This window comes from Corvus cornix, chromosome 1 (assembly GCF_000738735.6).
Source record: "Corvus cornix cornix isolate S_Up_H32 chromosome 1, ASM73873v5, whole genome shotgun sequence".
Taxonomy (NCBI): domain Eukaryota; kingdom Metazoa; phylum Chordata; class Aves; order Passeriformes; family Corvidae; genus Corvus; species Corvus cornix.
This window is the reverse complement of record NC_046332.1, coordinates 109,351,281-109,370,460: the sequence shown is the minus strand read 5'-3', so window position 1 is coordinate 109,370,460 and position 19,180 is coordinate 109,351,281. Positions and strand designations below refer to the sequence as shown.

General features: G+C 37.1%; 1 protein-coding gene across 1 annotated transcript in view; it reads left to right on the top strand.

Moving 5' to 3' along the window:
- Window positions 1–19,180, top strand: part of CFAP47 (cilia and flagella associated protein 47) — a 278,885-nt gene that overhangs the window by 174,564 nt on the left and 85,141 nt on the right. Inside the window, exon 52 of the mRNA XM_039552038.1 lies at window positions 17,927–18,102. Within this exon, the coding sequence (XP_039407972.1) occupies window positions 17,927–18,102 (176 nt within the window). The remainder of the gene's footprint in view (window positions 1–17,926; window positions 18,103–19,180) is intronic.

The window sequence follows — 19,180 nt, the reverse complement described above, 5'->3', positions numbered from 1 at the left end:
ATTATGGAACTGTTATTCCTGAATTTACTGGTTACATGTCAGGCACTTATTTCTGGAGTGTGAGAGCTTTCGGGCTCTAATGTAAGTGAATGGGATTATCCTAGCTAGTGTCTCAGTAGAACTGTCAGTGTGACAGCAGGAAGGAGAACCAATGCAGTCCTTGACTGCTGAAGAATGGTCAGACACCAATAGAAAGCAAATAATGCTGGTGGTACTGTTAATAGAATGTGTATATGTCTGGTTCTTGAAGGTTAAAATTGTTCTGAAATATTGGAAGAAAATCAAAGAAATCTCCCACAAGCACAGAGGACTGGAAAAGCAGGCCTTGTCACATGAATGTTAAATAGCTCTATCAACTTAGTTTGCCAAAGAAAAACTGGAGAAGAAATGTGATTACTCGCTAAAGAATATTTAGTGATGATGTCTTAGTTTTGCTGACCAGCATGCATCAAGAGCTAGCGGCCAAAAACTTACATCTGAGAATTATTTAATCTTGCATGGAATGTCCCAGTAATGAGAACAATATAACATTGGAAGATCTTACTAGTGAAAACAGGAGACAGAGTCTTGTGAAGGTGAGAACATGAAATTGCTTCAAAAGCTGATAAATATTTAAAAAGCATAGACACCTGGTACATCTGCTACATCAGTGAGTCAGATTTAATGAATACATTGATCTCTTTTTGACCTTAGAGTCTTCTTCCTTCCTGGCCCTTAGAATGAAGAGGATTAGCAACATTTAATTTAAAATACTAATAACACTGCTTTTGTATGGTAGCTATAGCTGAATCTCATCATCAAATGCAATACAAATTTATCCTCAGCATGTCAAAAGTACTCCTCTGTCTTATCCAAGTGATCAGACTTCTGAAACATCAGAAATTGGCTACAGCAGAGGTAAAGTTGGCAGGATGGGGATTTTAAATGAGCCAGGTGTAGCATCTCACAGTTCTTGATGGTGGACATGTGGCCATGATGACCACCAGCCTGCAAGCAGCAAGGGAGCACCCAGGGAGCTGAGGCTGAGGGGCACCCCAGGAACCGTGGACAGGGTGGGATCATCTTGGCACATGTCCTGCTGTACCCCATGAATACATTTGCTTGCAGATTCCAGTTTTGTGTTTGAGGTTTGGAAATGCTTTAGGTTGACTCAGCCTTTTGTATTTCATACATGAGCATCTGTCTGAAACGCAAGGCCTGTGGCAGGGTGACAGCTCACACCACATGGAAAGGGGAGTTGAGAGCTGTGGGTGTCAGAATTCAGGCCGAGTTTGTGAGCCTGTGCATGTTCTGACGCTTATGGATGGCCTGAGACTTTGGCCATCAGTTGATGCTACTCCTCTGCTGAAGAGTGCAGAGAATTCTGAAGAAACAAGAAGTTCTACCTGGAGCACCACACAATTGTCTGTAGGTCATGTCTTGGTGTCAGCATAGAGTTGCTCTCTTCTGTTTTCAGTACATAAAATCAGCTAAAAAGAAACACCACAGTTAGGTCTGTACTGCCCCCACGCCAAACTCATGCATCGTGTCGCCATCCTCATTTAATTTGCTCAGAATTTGCTGTACTAAGTATTATTGCATCTGCTTTCATTTGTCTTTTGCATAATGCTTAATTCTGATTAGATTAATGAATGGGAACAACACAGGATTTTCCAGTTACATTTACCTTTAGTTTGCTTTGCTACTTCTATGTCTCAATATAAGGTGCAAAATTTCAATATCAAAGCATATCTGGAGATATGTATCTGAAAGGCTTAGAGATAATTTGGTTTAACTCAAGTTTTTAATAAAATATTTCAAATTTGCAATTTTACATTGTTGAGACCCATCTCACTACATATCATTTTGGGATGTGTTCTTTCTCTCAACCTAAAATTCAGAGTGGAAATTGATTAGTTAAATGGATCAAACCCATTTTTATGCTGCTCAAGCTTTTTAAAACTCTTTTGACCTGTTATAGCTGAAATCATTTAAGCTTGTACTTTTCTATTTACCAGATTATGAATAAGGTGTTTATGGAAATAAAAATATTGAATAAGTCAATATTGAAAGCCATATTGAAAAAGTCAATAATTTTAAGCTCTAGTAGTCTAATTTCAATTATTTTAATCACTGTATATCAGTGAAAGAAATATCCTTGTTTGAATAGAAGAAGTAGTCTAATTGGAAGTTTAGAGTCAAATCCTATTGTAGTCCTTACTCTTCAGTAGACAGTTTGGGTTTCTGGTTGGGCACTGGAACAGGCTCTCCAGGGCAGTGGTCACAGCCCCAAGCCTGACAGAGCTCAGTAAGTGTTTGGACAATGCTCTCAGGCACATGGGGTGACTCTTGGGGTGTCCTGTGCAGGGCCAGGAGTTGGACTCGATGATTCCCATGAGTCCCTTCCAACTCAGCTTATTCTATGATTGTATGAAATGGATTTCAGTGAAGACCTAAGAATTGACCCATAAATTAAAGGAAATAAAGGAAATAGATTTTTAAATTTAAAAGAGGATAGTTTTTTCCTGTTTTTTACATAGAAACACACTAGTTCCCCCAATTTGAAACACAGCTGTCTCTAAATTGAATCAGACTTAGTTTTTTTGGTCCTTGTGGTCACTAGAATGCCTGCCACAAATTGATACCACTGTATGATACAATACAGTGCTTTAAAGGTCAATACAGTGTTTGAATAAGAAAAATAATGTAATCACATTTTCTTTTTATGTGTGAGTTCATTTTTTCTATGAAGAAAATTATAGTAAAAAAGGAAAAATTGCCACACACGTGGCTATTTATAGTGCTAGTACTGTTTAATATTGTTATTATGTTTAGAGGTTTTGGGACAGAGAAGCAATTTCACTTCTCACTTTTTCTCCCTGGTTATTAGTACTGATGGTGTGTCCTGTGTTGGATAAATGCATAGTGCCATTACTTTGCAAATAGCGGATTCAAATATTGAATTTAACTTTTGTTGTGATAATTCCACATGCTTCTGTTTCCAAATGATGAATGAATGACAGTCTGTTTTTTCAGTGTTCAGTTACACTTCTTGAAGATAGATTTATTTCTCATTCCCCTGTCCAGGTTTTTGGGGTTTGTTTTTTTGTTTTGTTTTTGTTGTTGTTGTGGTTTGTTGGTTTGTTTGTTGTTGTTATTGGTAGTTTGTTTTTTTTATACTGAGGGAGAAGGTTGGGTGTTTTCATATTTGGCTGGGTTTTTTTCCAACTTGGACAGATTGGTACATGATTTCTGATTTTCTTTTTAAATGAATGATTTTTTAAAGCATATAGCTTGCTGATCTGGATATTTTTTCTAATCCAAGCCCTGAATGCTCTGAAATCCAGTGCTGAACCATTGCAGAAATAAGAATAACCCTACTGCAATGGAGGGAGAGTATCCAGCTCCAGGTTTATTTTCTAAGTTCTGTGTATGTTAAGAGAAAATAGATAATTGGTGAAGCCTGAATAGGTGGTAAGGATGCATTCCAGCTGTGAAGGATTGCTAAAGCTTTGTCAACAGGGGAACCCTTATAAGTATGTAGATGATAAGCCTGTGTTTCAGAGGAGGGATATTAAGTGTTAGTGATACTCAAATAACCCAGTTAATCTTAGCGCCGCTTACAATGAACGCCTCCAACTTTACCTTACAACTTCATCAGTCACTGCCCAGATTCAAACTCTTTTTTTTTGCCAGCTGTCATAATGAAAGAAGCCAATCTAAAGTCGAAGAATATTTGTGTTTTTTTCAGTGTCCTTTCTTTTTCAGTCTACCTGAGGAACCAGTTTGGGCAGATGGCACTGCTGGCCTGTAGAGAGCATTTCTCCACAGTCATTAAAAACTCCATTGATTCTGCTACATGTAGAAACATTTCCATAGCACAGTCCTGGAATTAATTCCAGTAAAGACATTTCAGATCTGTGAGGTGTCATATTCTATGATTGTAGAAAATCGTTATGTTTTGAACTGGATGATGTAAGGGAGAGTGATGTTGAGACTTGTCGGCTTTGGCTCTCCTTCTACCAATGCAAATTTCCGATTGCATTTCACCCTGACAAGGATCATCAACGCTATTAAAAGAGATCAGCTAAAAACTAGTCCAGGGAAAAAGGGAGAAAGTACGCTCTGTGATCACAGTCTGCTCAGGAATTTATTCATTTTTCTCTTATGAAAGTATTAACATACTTTTATTTAATTTTGTCTTGTCTAGACCAGCCTGTGGCAGTCTAATAAAAGCAAAAGGAAGAAACTTGTGAGACTGGAGGTGGTATAGCATGCAGAATTGTATTTGCAAATGTATATTTTACATAAAAAAAGTAATCTAAGGTATATTTGAATAGTTCTGTGGGTTTTACTCTGTTAGTGACACTTAGATATCACAAGCTAGATCAGACTGTTGTTCATTAGTAGCTGGCAGCTTTTCAAATTCATTATGAATTCTAAGAATTGCCTGCACAAACCTGATCAAGTTCAAAAGGCCAAGAGCAAGGTCCTGAACCTGGCACAGGGCAATCCCAAGCACAAATACAGGCTGGGCAGATCATGGACTGAGAGCAGCTCTGAGGAGAAGGACTTGGAGGTGTTGGTGGATGAGACCCAGCGCTGAGCATTTGCAGCCCACAAATGTGTCCTGGGCTGCATCATCAGCAGCATGGGCAGCAGTTCCAGGGAGGGGATTCTGCCCCTCTGCTCTGGTGGGGCCCCACCTGCAGTGCTGAGCCCAGCTCCGGGGTTCCCAAAATAAGAAGGATATGAACATGCTGGAGAGAGTCCAGAGGAGGTCATGAAGATGGTCCAAGGGCTGGAGCACCTCCCCTCTGAGGACAGACTGAGAGAGTTGGGGCTCGAGCAGCCTTCCAGTATGTAAAGGGAGATACAAGAGAGCTGCAGAGGGACTTATGACAAAGGCATGTAGTGGTTAGTCAAGGGGTGACGACTGTAAATGGAGAGAGAGTACATTTAGATTAGCTAAGGAAACAGGTAAGGAAACAGTTCTTCACTGTGAGAGTTGTGAGGCCCTGGCACAGGTTTCCCAGAGAAGCTGTGGATGTCCCTGCCCTGGAGGTGTCCAAGGCCAGGTTGGATGGGATTTTGAGCAACCTGGTCTAGTGGAAGGTGGGCCTGCTCATGGCAGGGGGGTTGGAACAAGATGATCTTTTAGGTTCTGTCCAACCCAAACAATTTTATGGTACTCCTCAAACTCTTCTCACACAGAAATGATTTTGCCTTCTAATGGATTTGTAAGATGTAGATCAGAAGTATCACCCTTGCCAATTCAGTGATATGTTTCTTCTCATATATATAGGATATATTGGCTCAGGGAATAGTTCCCCTCAAAATCGTTGGCAGTTCTTTAGAACTTGGGAATCATGCTTTGGGGACTGCAAAAGCAGAACCCATCAGTGGGTGATGTCAGTCTGTTTTAAACCTATAGTTCTTTTACAGAGAGACACAACAGTAAGAGATCTCAGAAAAGATGTGTTAATTTTCCCTAGGTCATGCATCTTCCCTGGCACCTTACCTTCTTCAGTTTAATTACTTGAAGGGAACCCACAGGAAAAGATGCATCTGTGTAAAACTCTCAGTACACAGAAATAGTGTGGATTTTTGGGTGTCTCTCCTGATTGCCACCACTTACTACTCCATCTGTATCACACAGCAGTGGAATGGATGAAATCCATCTGTTTTGGGTGTAATTTAACTGGAGAATATCTTCCACATGCTCATCTGATGTTCTTCAACCACTGATGGGTGTTTAAGCTCATGGGAGTGAAACAGAACCACTCATAAGCAAAACATGGATGGGCAGTCACACGGTGTGGAGGCTGAGTCCTCACACCACCTGCTTGGCTCTACATCTCCTCCTTCTGTGTCTCATTGCCTGCTGATATAGACAGATCACAGCACCCAAATCTTTGTAACCCTTCCTGTCAAAAAACACTGCATCATGTTTATTCTAGCAGGAATTTGCATTTTGTGGTAACTGCATTATATCAATTCACAGGTATAATGTAGAGATCTTGTTACAAATAGCACTTGGCTAAGAGCAGAACCAACTTAGAATCTAAATTATGTGTCAGTGTCCCCCTTATTAAGTTTTTCAGTATTTATTTAAAAGTAAAAAGTGCATAATTAAGAATGTTTTGTAATTATCTAACTTGGCAGTTGAAGACAGTGGCACACTGTTTTCATATCTGTGGTACATTCATTTTTCATAAATCCTAAGCAAAACTATAGTCTGAATATTGTTATACATGGCTGATAGTTGGATTGTGTTCTCACAAACTGAGTAACCTGAAGTTATGAATCATGCCCTATGATTTTTTAATTTCTATCATATGCTTTCATGACAATTGGTAGTATAAAAAGTATCATTCTGTAAAAGAACCATGGCAACGTGGTTGTTGGGAGGAAAAACAAATTTGAGAAGGTAGTAATTATTAATCACTCTAACTAAAAGCAGTTTGGCAAATAATTCAGACCAGAGCATATTTGTATAGCTCACAAAAAAAAAAAAATAGAAAAAGGAAGGTAAATTATTAGAAATATAAAAATGCAAGTGACTTTTTTGATAAATATATAGCAGCTGCTAACCCCCTCCTCTTGTCCCTACAGATGAATAATCAGTTCTGTGATATAATAGCAGGGAGCTAATGTAGATCATAAAATGACATCTGAGCTGTCACTAACTGCCATGGAACAAAAACAGGAGGTTAGATCTAAACCAAGTAATTAGAGGGGATGTTTCATCTGGATAAGTGGTCTTATCTATGAAAAATAACTGTTATGTGAAGAGAGTGGCCTTGAATAATGAAACTACCAATTCCCTTAGTCCATAACTCATGTTGCTCCCCTGGGCCTTAGGAATCAAAACAAAAGGGTTTTTTTCTCAACCATTAAACACAGCAAGTCCATTGAAAAAGTTCTTTTTAAGAAAAAATTCTCACTGATGGCCTAGAGTACAGATTGAACCAGGTAGTAAAGTAACATTATTGAAAGGAAAACGTAATATTTGAACTCTATTGCCTGTCTTTCTATCAGTGCTAGGAACTAATGCTAGATTTTTGGCTCAAGATAAAACATGGTTGTATGTACACTCTTAAAGCTGGGTGTGGTTTCTTTTATGTTTGTGTTTGTTGTTGTTTTTTTTTAAAATAACAGTGAGAGGAGCCTGAAAGTGAACAGTAAGAATTTCTCCAAAAGATGTCGTTAAGTATAAATTTTCCAACTCTTGCAGGCTCTTACAAGTGATGTTCTCTAAATTTTTCTAACCTTTAAACCCGTCCTGCAATTTTTCAGAGCTGCCAAGAAAACTGGTGCTGCTTCACTGTTCTTCCCCTCAGTGATAAATGTGACTTGGTGAGAACACTCTGTTTTCCCTGTGTAAGAAGAAGGAATAGAAAGAAGGGATCTTTATTATTCATTCAGTTCCTATGAAGGTTGTCCATCTGTATAACAGGAAGCTCTATCTTTAAGACTGTTTTGGCAGGGGCACTACTGCTCCCACAAAATATATGAATATCCCTGCTTCTCCAAAATAGCATTGCTGTGTTCCCATGATCAGAATACTATTTGAAAGTGCTGGAGTGGCATTCAAATAAAACTTCATAGCTCTGCATCTCTAGAATATGGGTTAAAGCAGCTAGTTGTTCTTTTCTACTGGATTTCTATGGACAGTATGTAGAGCTTCTGAAACAGCAGATGATAATTAAATCATTACAATGAGTAACAAATTAATCCACACATACAAGTACTCTCAACATCTGAATCAGGAACTTCAAGTAAGTATATAAAGCTAGTTGATTGAGGATTTGATTTGAAAACAGATGCTGTGTTGAAGTTTGAGAAATGCCATTAACTCAGGAATTACTTGGTTTAAGTTATACAGGTTTACTGGATGTTTTTACTTTAGGCTACAGCCCTACTTATTTTAGATGGTTTGGCCTATAGAAAAAGTAATGCACATTTTTCCTCTTCTATTTAAATCAGAATAAAGAATGACTATGTAAATGCGACAATCTGTGGCACTTGCTTAAATCATTACCCTCAGTAGGAGGGAGGGCCCAGTGTCTATTACTGTCTGAAGACTTTTCTTTGGCCTTTTAGAAATGAATTTGCTGCTTGATTTGAATTCCTGGTGTAAAGGTAGATGAAAATCATTGTAACTGAAATCTTAGAAGACTAAAGAAAAACTAAAGTCTCAGTAATCGTAGAGACTACCTTAGTTGAACCTGCAGACCTATTTGTATAAAAGTAACTAACATAAGGGTCATAAAATTGATTCCCTGCAGCAAATATTTCTACTGAACTAATTCCAACTAAAGCTGTTTGAGAGAGATGGGGAGTAAAAATTAGTACTACTCATTTCACATGGAAGGAGGTAGTGAATATTAACTCAGTAATTATTTATATATTTCTCTGGGATTGAGAAAGGATAATTTACAAAGAATTTTAACAGTTCGAAGGAACCATCTGTGAAAGTGGGAAGTTTTCAAGTCAAATTAAAATTTATTTAATGTTCATTACTCATTAATTAAATAACACTTCCAGTTATTATGATTGTTTGTACATTTGCACATTTTTAGTTCTAAATGCAGAGAAAACAACCAGATTTTAAAATTTTATCAATTAATATTTATTAATATCTTCAACTTTTGACAATATTGTAACAATTTACAATTAAAACATTTGTTACTGTATTTTACTTTTGTGCTTACTTGTATTTCTTAATTCATAACAGTATTACAGAGGCATAATTTAGGCTGATAAATTATCTCAGATTGTTCAGAAAAATGAACTGCAAAAGTTACTTTGTCTTGTAAATATTCTAAATATTTGCCTTCAAATATTCAGGTTGAATGTAGAGGTCAAGAAGGAAGGTGATTCTTAAGTTTTGATGTAAAGTGTCTAAAAGGCTGTTACTGCTTTAAGCACTTTCTCATTAGCAGTTGTCTATTCCATGGAGAAAATTCTAAGTGTATATTACTGGTTCACTGAGTCAAGAGACTTGTTAATCCATCCATATATTTGAAATGTAGTATTTTCTATCTTGAGAGGAAATATCTAATATGTGAGCTCCAAGCAGGATCTGTACAGCAGGAGATAAGCCAGAGGGGAAGGTCTGTTTTGAACAGTGAATTATTAGTTTCTGCTTTAATAAAACCAAATGCCTGCAAGGGATTGAGTTTGGTTTCCACAAGTGTGGAGACAAGAGTTTTGTCTTTTCTCTGCCAAATCTATTTTTTCTCTCTCTCTCAAGTCCTTTAGAACCACGAGTGCCCCAAAGTTGGCAATGTATCTCTGAAACATGTTGCCCACTCCACTTCTGCAAGACTTGTTCTTGTGAGTTGAAACTTGTGCTGCTGTTGCTGTTTGTAAAGGCTCCCAGACCACTCTCACACTGCTTCTGAGCTTTTAATGATGCTTTTAAAAGGTCACTGGCACAGTGTTGCTGTTTACATACAGATCTAAGTGTAGGCAGGGTATTCCCATTACTGGTTCCAACATTCAAACCTTTGATTTTGGCAGTCTAGAAAAATGAATGCAGCAGGTCTGTTCTGTGTGAGCCCTACACAGCAGAATGTGACTGTAGGATGAATACAACAATTCAAAAACACGTCATTGCTACTTACCCAAGTTTTGAAGTTGAAACCTCAGGAGATAGCTTTTAGTGTATAAAAGTTAGAGGATGAAATAATGGCTCATTTCCAAATATGTGGATATGCCAAAAGAAAATGTATTTCAGGTTGTTTGTAGTTGCAATTCTTTCCCTTATGAGGTGATCTGCTGGGTGGTCAAAACTGAGCAGCCAAAAATGTAGAGAAATCAGTATAGAAAGGTTTTCATACTTTCACTCCATGATTCATAGATTCATGATTCTCTAATAAACACTTCAACGTCTTTCCCACACAGATGGAGAGGCTTCTTTCTGCTTGACAGCGATAGACTGCACAGACCCAGGGAAATTCAAGTGTCGGCCTGGGTTCAGACTGCTCTTGTTCTAATTTTTGCTTTTTAAGAGGTTCTAGTAAAAGATAACAGTCAATAAAAATATATAGAGATTGATGTTTATATTTTTAAAAAACATTGCTTGTGATGTAGTGAGCTTGCATTACTTTTGTAGGGTAACTGCTAAGGGAATGTGTGGGACAGACTGCAGAGACCTCTAGCATGCCACACATAGAAGTCAATATTTGTAATGCAGCATTTATTGTTCCATGTGAGACAGTAATCTGTGAGCAAACCTCAAGGGCTTAAAAGTTCACTTTTCTTGGAGCAACAACTAGCAATGAGGCTGTTTTCAAAGTTTATCTGCTCTTGTAAGTCATAGTAAGGAATAGAATGCGATAACTCTTATAGAGATTGTTCCTTTAGATTTAGATATAATTCTGTTCTCAGAAAAGCTATGAACATTTAAGATGTTCTCTTCATATTATAACACTGTCTGGCTCCTGATACTGCAGAGATACACTAAAAATAAAAGTTTGATTTAAAAAAAGCAAGTGTCTAGAATCTAGTAGAGAAAGGTTTTATCAGAGGCAATTTACTCCTAGAAAATTTAGGAGAAAAAGTTTTTCTCAGCAGAAATCCTGACAATTTCAGCTTTCTATTAGAATTATCTCTACCTTTACATGTTTTGTCCCAATGATAATTATGTATTGGTCTTTTAAACTGTGAAGAAATGCTTCCTTAAAAATCTATTTTTAGACCTACAGAATGAGAGAGTCACAGTAGGTGCAAGATCTAAGATAGTCAAATTAATTAGCATTTTACCTCCACTGATTGAATAACTTGATGGTAGGTGGTGTAGCTGAGATGTAAATTACCTCATTAGTATGGTCATAAAAATTCAAAAAAATGAGGTATTATTGGAGTTGGTTACTACTTCTAAAGTAAAGAAGTACTTTTAGTTAGCTCATACCAGCATGAGCTGCGAGTAGAGGCGCATAGTAGAATATTTGCTTCCACATTTATCAGAAGTCTTTAAAGTTGGTGGAAATAATGTAGTAATTGGTCCCTGCTGCTATTCTACCATTAGGTTCTGATAGGTGGTTGTAAGTTTATTTTTACCAAGTGTTTCTGCTTCTTTCTTTGAAGCACTGGAACACGGGCAGTGCTGGTCATTTCCTTTTCCTGGTCAGTTCTGAGTGAGCTGATATTCAGCATTTCACTGATATAGACTTTGTCATGTTTGAAGTTGCATGTCAGATGGAGATTTTGAACCTCATCACATCAAATTTTCAGTCCAGGGCAGTTGGATCTAAATATTAATCCAGTATTAAACTAATAGGCTAATTAAATTATATTAGAGTAAATTCCTGGAAGTAATTGTGTGGTTTCAGTTACTGACTTCATTATGAATATGCAGAAATCATCAGCACTCACCAAGCCTCCCAAAGTATGTTCTAGTCTATTGGATTTGTGAATTTATGGCATTATTGTGGCTTTATGTAGCACTTGAAAACAAATCAGTGAGACCAGCAGAAAATAATTACAGCTAACTGTTGTAGCATTATATGGGCAGATACAATTAATTCAGGAACTAAACCTTTTAGTGCTGTACACATTCAGAGTCCAGGGATAATCGTGCACTTCTTTGGTAAAGAAGGGAATGGCACAGATTTACTTAAATATTTAAGCTGAACTACATTCACTAAGATCTCTGAGAGCAAGATTTAGTCCAGATCAGATACTAAACTGCCTACCTGATATATCAGAAGCTATTTGGAAATTGAAAGTATCCTAAATTTTACATCTCCTTAAGTTCCCTGAAGGGTCACAAATGGCAATTGTTGCTATTTTGAGGCTGATTTTGGGCTGGTATCTCAGTGTGATGACATGCCTGCAGAAGAGTTTGCATATTACAACTCCATGAGACATAACTGACTTTTTTAAAATGCAGTAGTCACTGATATCTCTCTTGACTTCATTATCTAAGAACAGTACATTTCTCACTTGGAAATATTGCACTTTCTCACACTTTTTATTGAGTGATACTGACCTTAAGTATTTTGTTCTGGATATGACAGCCTCTGAAGGAGAAAGGACAATCTGAAAAAAAGAGAAATGTCTATTTTTGACAGATGCAGCCTGGATTTGCATCCCCCAAAACAGTCCTATTGCCCAAGGACTGTAAATACATCTATTGATTTGATTCAAACTGTTTTCCATCATGGGCACCTCATGTATTATGTACATGTATCTGCACAGCAAAGTGACCCATAAAAATGATGAATAGGAGCTGTATTGAAATCTGTCACTTGCTGAGTCATGCTTTCCAAAAATGTTGATGACAAAGTAAGTGTAAATGATTTTCCTGAAAAATCCTTTGAAGATTAATTTGGCCCTTTGTTACATTAATTCAGTGTCAGATATCAGAAGCAGCCCATCTCTCTGCAGTGCAGAAAGCCAAATGTGTCCTGGGCTGCATCTACAGCAGTGTGGGCAGAAGGTGAGGGAGGGGATTCAGCCCCTCTGCTCTGCTCAGGTGAGACCCCACCTGCAGTGCTGCATCCAGCTCTGGGGTCCCAGCACAGGAAGGACCTTGGAGAGGGTCTAGAGGAGGCACCAAGATGATCAGGGGGATGGAGCACCTCTGCTATGAGGAAAGGCTGAGAGAATTGGGATTGTTCAGGCTGGAGAGGAGAAGGCTTTGGGGTAATCTAGTTGTGGCCTTTCGGTACCTGAGGGGAGCCTACAGGGAAGACAGAGGGAAACTTTCTACAGGAGCATGCGGTTACAGGACAAGGGAAAATGGCCTCAAACTGAAAGAGAGTGGGTTTAGATTGGATATTAGGCAGAAGTTTCTTACTGTGGGGGTGCTGAGGCCCTGGCACAGGCTGCCCAGGGAAGCTGTGGATGCCCCACCCCTGGAAGTGTTCAAGGCCAGGATGGATGGAGCTCTGAGCAATCTGGTCTAGTGAAAAGTGTCGCTGCCCATAGAACGAGATGATTTTTAAGGTCTCTTCCAACCCAAACATTCTATGATGCTATGATCTCCTTCCCCATTGATTCTGGTAATGGAAAAGATTGACTTTTATGGTTTTTTTTTTATAGGGCTCTCAAAACCAACTGAACTTTGATAAGCCAGGTTACTGTATGAGGTGATTTAGGCAACTGAGCTGGTCACTGGAAGTGCCAACCATCAGTATAGACGTTGTCAAAAAATAGCTGTAATTGGTAATTTCTTCTTCTAACACTGCTGGTTCTGAGAAGGAAATCTGCCAGTGATCTCAGGAGGATGGAGAGTTATTGAGCTTCAGTCTCCATGGATGCAGAGGTTCCCTTGATTTCAAATTCAAAATGTATTCATTAAGATGTGAGCATAGTTGTTACTTTCTCAGTTGTGGGAATTTGGGATGTTAATTTTACTTTGAGTCAGTCTGTATCCCCTTGTCAGGTATGCTTCTTATAATTATCTTAAAATAGCACTTCTCTTAGCATTCAACTCATCTTTGATACAACTTTTTCCATGTGTACATGGAAGTCCAAATATGTGCATATTATTTAGTTCATTAGCTTTTCTTGTATGTGTATAGATTGTTGTAATATCAGTTTGGTGTGGGTTTTGGCATCTTTTGGTGGAGCTGAGGACATCATAGATTCAGTCATAAAATATAATGCTTTTTCAGTCTCTTCCTTTCCTTCCATTTCAGAAAAATATTTTTTGCAATCATCTCTTGCAAAACATTGTTTTCCCATTTTTTTTGCTTGGTACAATGTCTAGCCCCCATTAAGAGGTTAGCAGTATAGTAATTTTTAGTCAGTGAGCTTAGAATTATTGTAATAACTTATGAACTAATCATTGCTGTATTCTGTTTCAGGGCATTATTACTTAGGCACTAATACACATTACAGCTAAAAGAAATTAAATTCAGTGTGAATTTTCTATGTAAATGTATATGTAAATTTAAACCTGAAACTCACTGCCCTATTAGCTTCTGATATTAAATGTCCTGTGCAAATTTTTTCCTTATAGTTGATTTCCTGTTCTGCAATAGTAATAAGAATGGATTCCTTACTAAGCAAGTTGTACAAATACATAATTTGCTTAAGGTGTTTAGTCCTAGATTTCAAGCAGTTCAATTTGCTGTTCTGATAGACTTCACGGCTGATGAACAGCTGGTGCCTTTTTGAAAGCTGCTATTTTGTAAGGCAAAATATGCCAAGTAAAATGGGAAAATACAGTATCAAGCTAATGGCAATGCTCTGGTTCTCTAGCCTCATAACCGTGCATGAAAAGGAGAAGGTTATCTTGGCAATTCATTTACATCTCAGAGAGAGTTAAAAAAAACCCAAAAAAAGGGGCTTGTACAGCGACGGAGATGGTTCACTTTACAAAGATCTCCATTAACTTAGGAGTGAATAGGAAGCCTGAAGGACTCAGCCCCTCAGGACAGAGGAGGTCTGGAGTTCCATGTGTGAATGTTCAGTGCCAGAAAGGCCCAGCTGAGTGTGGACGTGTGTGTGTAGAGAAGGGGGCAGTGAGGTGTGACTTGGAGGCACTTTGCATTGAGCAGTTCAAGATCCAGAACTGATTTCTAGAAGTAGTTTGACCAAACTGGGCTGAGCTCTGTTCAGCATGGCCCTAAAACTCTGTCATCAGCTGCTACTGCTCAACTCACTTGAGCCTCTTCTGTTCCAAGAAACAGAAATGAGTAATAATGAGAATACAGCAGGACACTCTAACTCCTTCCACTGGCATATAGACACTGATAGGGATGTTGAAAGCTCTTATCTTTTTGAGCCTGTGGAAGAGAGAAGGCCAAGATCTATTTTTTCAACAATATTGCCACCATTCCAAGTTCAGTCCTTGACTAAGCAACATTCCTGCTTGCCATCAGGTACAGCACGGAGAAGGAAGGCACTTGTTACTTGTCCTTCTAGAAGAACAATGATTTGGACGAGGACTACAATGGGAAGAATTTCTGCTGCTTTATCTCACCAGGCCTATAAAAATAACTTTCTTGCTGTTTACTTGGCTTGAAAACTTGCTTCTATTGCCATAGCCTGGCAAACTCGGGAGCAATTACAAATGCTTTCACCTCAAGGTCTATGGATTGAAAAAGCTGCAAAAAATATGGAATTAATGTCATCTCCTTAATGAAACTGGATTTTAATTGAAAACAATTCTTCTAAAGAATAAGAATTGTAGTCAGTCTCTTAGAAACTTTGGACAGGTACTGCTTTTATTGACACCTGCTGATGGTGAGAATAGGATTGTTACTGGAGGTGGAACACAGAGAATTGTTGTGCACAGTAATAGTAGAGTGTGTCCATCTTCCTGCAAGTTTCCTTGTTGAACTTACAAGAGGATTAGTTGATAGTTCAGTGCAGTGTATACATTAATAAAAGTAAAATTGTGTATTATGACCTTAAATAAATTGTATCCAGTTGCTCAAAGAAGGAAATAGAGAAAGTCTTTGGCATAAAATATATCAGGAAAATATTTCAGCAAACAAGTATAGTATCACAAAGGAACAATTGATGACTGTGAACATATTTTGAAACAGACTCTGGTTTACAGAGTATTAAACCTCTGCATAGACTTAGGCTACTAATGTAGGATTGAGTATTAGCAGTCAATTGTTTTTTCAAATTCCACAGAAAATAAATGTTATCTCATACATACATTTCATTTTATTTAATTTTAACTCATGTGAGATTATTTTAAATGACCTGCACTGGACAAGAAGTGGGTCATGGAAAGTTCTAAAGGAATAATAGCATGACATATTGCACAAAAGTGGCTCTATATTGGGGACTGGCAGCCTTGATATAAGAAATTTTTGAGGAAAGAGATTAATTTTCTTCTTTTTTCAACTTTTACATTTCTCCTCTGTCAAAATGTTTATCAAATACTCAACATTGAAATGTGGAACTATATTAATGACTATAAATGTGCTTGGAAATTGCCTGTGATGTTCCTCTTTCACATTCTGTCTGATAAAATGGTGCTTTCAAGAAAAATAATACTCTTAGCAATTCCATGGGCATTTTGTTATTTATCCTAGTTCTATGCCTCTGTAACAATCCAATAAGGCCTAGAAATGAAAAAAAAAAGTAAAAATTATATATGTATTCTGCTGATAAATATACATCTGCTTTCCATCTATGAAGTAGCAGATCATTAAAATGTGTATGGCAATTCCAGGCAAATTTCCTGGGAAATTCCAGGGAAATACATAATCTTAAGCATTCATTTTATACTGGCAAGAGAACAGTGTTTTATGGTAACACTGGCAGTGTGAAATTTCCTTTGTGTACAAGATTAAAAAGATTTTTTGATAGTTGCTGCTTTTTTCCTAAATCAGCTGTCCCATATTTTCTTTTTACTGTAAAAGTATTTCTTCAACACAGCATGTAGATATTTTACTATAAAATTGTTAAGAAGCCTTTGGCAATAAAATGGTAGATAGATTTAGAAACTTGTTTACACCAGTAAAAACTATTAATCTGAGCTTTAAAATATTTTATGGCAAATTTAAATCCCATTTTACTGATGCAAGGCACTTAAATGATATGAATTGTTGGTGTAATCTTGCCATCTGTAGAACAATAAATGTGTTTTATGCATATTCCAGTAGTCATTGTCAATAAATGTAAATATATAGAAATTTACCAAATCATAGGCAGGCTGAAAGCAGAATGAGGTAGCTCTATGTGGGGTCATAAAAGTATTTCATATTCATTTTTTAGTGTGTTATTAATTTTAATAGACATTTTATCTTTTTCTCCTTTCATATTGCAATTTGAATTATTTTCTTTTTACAAAACAGTACATGGAATAATTTTGCTGTGAGAAACAAATCACTATGTGTTAAAAAAAAACCAAAACAACATCCATTTTAAAATAAACTGCTTGGTTAGAGCAAAGGAAAGAGACCAAAATTGGGGTAGACACAAATATACAAAGTACATGTACACAAATGTAGATAGAAATAAATACATATCTTTGTTTTTGGATTTTGTGCATTTTCTATAGATAACTATATCTGAAAAGAACATATGTATTTTAAACTGCAAGTATGCCTCCTGGATGATCACAGTGGACTGCCTTCATAAGTATATTCCTTCTGGACTGTTTAAAGGGCTTTGTTTCATAAAGTTTATTGATATTGATACACCCAGGGCACATAGGATGAATTTACACCACCTCTAATCTTACAGCAAAGAAATGTAGGAGCTGTGCAGAGTGAGCTGCCTCTGCCCCATTCCTGCTCATCCTACAGGTGTTCCACATGTAAAATATGCATGTTTAGCTAATGAGGCCATAGTTTGCCTCTGTTTTATTACAGTAACTGGAATTTTTTATGCATCTTTAATAGTATCGATGTTTTCCAGGTGATCATTGAAAGATGGCCCTTTCCTGAAGTACTCATAGACTTTAAACAAAGATATGGAGATCACTAGTGAGGGAAATGGTCTAATGGAATGAGAGAGGGAATATTTATTGTGGTGGTGTTGTTTCAATGTCAAGTATTATGATGTAACTTTTAAATTAAGGGAACAGATCCAGCAGAATTCAGCCTAATCGTTTGTCAGCTTGTGAAGTGGACATTTCCAATTGCCTGTGCTTGACTGTTGGGAGGCAGCCTGGAGTTTTTACCTGCTTGGGATTACAGAAGACTGGCTTGCAAGGTGTATTTTGGCAAGCCTTGGGCATATCTTGAAAAGTGAAGTAGCCTGGTAGAACACAGACCAGCCAGGAAGATTTGAACTTTTCCATATTTATGGAATTAAAGAGTTTACAATTTGAAGGTTGTCTGAAATGTTTCTTGCTGCAACTTGGCTCTTTTTGGGTTAGTTCACTTATCAAACAAAGGTGCAGCCTGAATTTGCATAAGTGTAAACAATGAGTAAGCACTTTACTTGTTTGAGAAATACCTTTTACATGTAATTGCTCATAATTAATTTTGTGATTTTGTTTTTTTTTTATTCTTTCTAGGATACTGTTGGAATTAATATTCCCATCACTAATCCTACCAAAAACGTTGTCAAGATGAGTGTGCTGCTGGACCATCCATCCCTTTTTGGAGAAAACTCTTTCATTGTCAGGCCCAAACAAACATTTTCATATCACCTACAGTTTTCCCCAGCTGCTCTTGGCTCTTTTAATGGAAGGTAGGCTGTAGAGTTTTGATACTTGTAATTGTAGCTGTTTTACTAATAAATGAACTACTTTCATTGAAACCTAAGTCACTTGATGAAAATATTGCCCTAAAAAGCCCCACAGAAGTTAATAAATGGAATTAAGACAATTTCCATCTTTAAATGTATTGTATCCCTAATAGCAGCTTTCCTCTTAGGGGAAAAGCATTATTGACAGGCAATAGAATAACTCCTTGTCATTCTAGTTCACTAGAATTTAGTTAACAATGTTTGAGAAGCTTACTTAATGTTAGAAGCCCCCCTTGAAAACTTCAGATTAATAGTTTGTAAATTTTAAGTTCTGTAAAAGGAATAGAACAATTACATTTTTTTCTCAGAAGGAACAAAATTGTAAAAACATAACTGAAACCAGATAGAGAACCCTTTAACTGTCTTCACTTAAATCCATTTACCTTCATAATCTTCCATTACTTAACCACGATCTACTAAATGAATATGGAGTGGTTTTAAATTAAAAAAAATTCATTACATTGGAAATCCCAGTGAAACCATGCAGGTATGATAATTAGGTATGAAAAGACAGATGACCTCTTGGTCTTAGTTTCAACTAAAACAGTTCAGCAAGTAATTGAATGGTGTAGAATTGCAAAGCTTATTTTCCTGGAATTTGGTTACCAAAGCATTATTTAGTCAAAGGGCTGACTGAAAAACAATGCCCTGTTTTTCAGTTATCTCAACTGACTGGCAAAAATATGGGAATGGGGAGTAGGGTGGGGTGGTGATTTAAGAGGAGAGCAGAGACATCTGACCAGTTTTGGTCAGTCAAAATCCATTCAGAGTTTTATTCAATTTGCTTGCAATGATTTTTCCAAAGACCACAATAATGTCAGGTATCATTGAATGATGCAGATTCAAATACTGTTTTATAAAATTGAGAACTGTTACAACTCTAATAAGTTGTTTTGTTTTGTGTTTTGTGGTTTTTTTTTTTCCCTGTGGGAATTTGTAAAAATCATGCATTCTTAAACTGCAGATGAGGGTAGACCTCCTCTTTTTTTTTCATACCACATAATATTTCTGGCATTTTTCA